The 2,475-nt window shown below is 40.2% G+C and overlaps 1 protein-coding gene across 1 annotated transcript; it reads left to right on the top strand.

Annotated features, from left to right (window-relative positions):
- The first annotated feature begins 893 nt into the window (after window positions 1–893).
- LOC116477336 (olfactory receptor 52N2) lies at window positions 894–2,089 on the top strand. The gene has a single exon (XM_032168052.2). It carries the CDS (start codon window positions 934–936, stop codon window positions 1,897–1,899), a length of 966 nt encoding a protein of 321 aa, XP_032023943.1. The 5' UTR covers window positions 894–933; the 3' UTR covers window positions 1,900–2,089.
- The last annotated feature ends 386 nt before the right edge of the window (window positions 2,090–2,475 follow it).

Below are 2,475 nucleotides of genomic sequence, written 5' to 3'. Positions count from 1 at the left end.
TGTGATGGGTGGTCAGTTTTAGTTTACAAGATGGCTGTGCAGAGCCAGAAATTCCTACTTCTCCTTATATCCTACTGTCCTTGTTTTTTTCCTTCCAGTTTTGTGGCTCTGGTGCCCTCTGGCTACCTCAGAAGGAGCAAAAAAATCCAAGGCATCATTCCACACAGATCAGTTCTCTTTGCAGAAGTTCCAAAGTCCACTTGCGTAGTAACCTAGAGTTAGCAGGAGACTTGCAAGAATTTAGCCGGATAAAATTCCCCTGGATTTTATTCTTGATTTAAGAGACATTTATATATTTTTTCATCTAAAACATGAGAACGTATTTTAATCTCTTGAAGTCCATAGTAACTAGCCTATGCTAGCATTTACTTTCTAAAGTTCCCTCACAATGTCTCAATACAGTTGAAGTTTTCAGAATATCATGCTATCGTTCCCACTCTAAAGTACAAGATGACATTTGAGTTGGATTAGGGCTGAATTCATAAGTATTTCTTATGGTAAGTTTTTTCACATGGAATGCTTTATATTGGGAAAAGAAATAATAATAATGGTAGTGATTACTGATAATATTTGTTGAGTATTCACTATATACTATGTAAAGTTTTAGCACATTATGTAAATTATCTTATTTAAAAATCTTGACAACGTTCTGATTTTAGGAATTATTATCTCATTTTAGATTGAGGAAACTGAGGCATAAAGTGGTAAAATGACTCGCCAATATCATACACCAGGAAGAACAGGAAGTGGAATGTGGAGTTAGGCAGTGTGAATTCGGAGGGATTTAATCACCTCTTCTCATTTTAGACATCTTATAGAAGTCACCATATTTTTTCATTATTTATAAGCCCTCTACTCAGTACTGATTTCATTTCTGGTCTAGGAAACTGCCACTGCCAAAGAGTGTAAAATGCTCTCCTCCTGTCAGCCATCATGTCTGGGGACAACAGCTCCAGCCTGACCCCAGGATTCTTTATCTTGAATGGCGTTCCTGGGCTGGAAGCCACACACATCTGGATCTCCCTGCCATTCTGCTTTATGTACACCATTGCTGTTGTAGGGAACTGCGGGCTCATCTACCTCATCAGCCATGAGGAGGCCCTGCACCGGCCCATGTACTACTTCCTGGCCCTGCTCTCCTTCACTGATGTCACCTTGTGCACCACCACGGTACCTAATATGCTGTGCATATTCTGGTTCAACCTCAAGGAGATTGACTTTAATGCCTGCCTGGCCCAGATGTTTTTTGTCCATATGCTGACAGGGATGGAGTCTGGGGTGCTCATGCTCATGGCCCTGGACCGCTATGTGGCCATCTGCTATCCCTTACGCTATGCCACCATCCTTACCAACCCTGTCATCACCAAGGCTGTTCTTGCCACCTTCTTGAGGAATGTGATGCTCATCATCCCATTCACTCTCCTCACCAAGCGCCTGCCCTATTGCCAGGGGAACTTCATCCCCCACACCTACTGTGACCATATGTCTGTGGCCAAGGTATCCTGTGGCAATTTCAAGGTCAATGCTATTTATGGTCTATTGGTTGCTCTCCTGATTGGTGTGTTTGACATCTGCTGCATCTCTGTATCTTACACTATGATTTTGCAGGCTGTTATGAGCCTGTCATCAGCAGATGCTCGTCACAAAGCCTTCAGCACCTGCACATCTCACATGTGTGCCATTGTGATCACCTATGTTCCTGCTTTTTTCACTTTTTTCACTCATCGTTTTGGAGGACACAATATCCCAAACCACATACACATCATCATGGCCAACCTTTATCTGCTACTGCCTCCTACCACGAACCCAATTGTTTATGGAGTCAGGACCAGGCAGATTCGGGAGGGTGTAATTAAATTTTTACTTGGAGACAAGGTTAGTTTTACCTATGACAAATGAAACATAGAATAGACATATGGTTTGAGGTGGTGAGAAAATAATGGAGACAACATTTCATAAAAGATGTGAATAAAATGGTATTAAAATCATGACATGCAATTTACCCATGTAACAAACTTGCACGTGTACCCCTTAAACCTAGAATAAAAATAGAAATAAAAAATCAAAATAAAGACATAAATTTGTAAGTTACCATAATATGTCAATTTTCTGAAGTCTCTGCAAGTTCTTGAATTTGTGTGTGTTGGGAGTGGGGGCAAGGATCTGCCAAAGCAGAGAATGCAAAATAAAGAAGTAATATACCCATTACTTAAAGAGTTGATGCTTTTCCTAAGCGTTTATAGACTCACATATTTGTGAGACTAGAAAGGTAATAAAATAAGGACAGCAGACCTGCTGTGTAAACTATGCATTGTGTGTAAGTGGGGAGGCTATAGAGACATAGGGAAACATGGGTCCAGTGTTCAATATTTTTCAGTATTTTTTAAAGACAAGCTAGATTTATATGTTCTATGAAATCTCCCCATTTTAATTGTCAGCAAAATATGTGTTAAAATACCCTATAATTCATACAAG

This window comes from Hylobates moloch, unplaced genomic scaffold (genome assembly GCF_009828535.3).
Source record: "Hylobates moloch isolate HMO894 unplaced genomic scaffold, HMol_V3 SCAFFOLD_11, whole genome shotgun sequence".
Classification (NCBI taxonomy): Eukaryota; Metazoa; Chordata; class Mammalia; order Primates; family Hylobatidae; genus Hylobates; species Hylobates moloch.
This window is presented reverse-complemented; position numbering and strand designations above follow the sequence as displayed.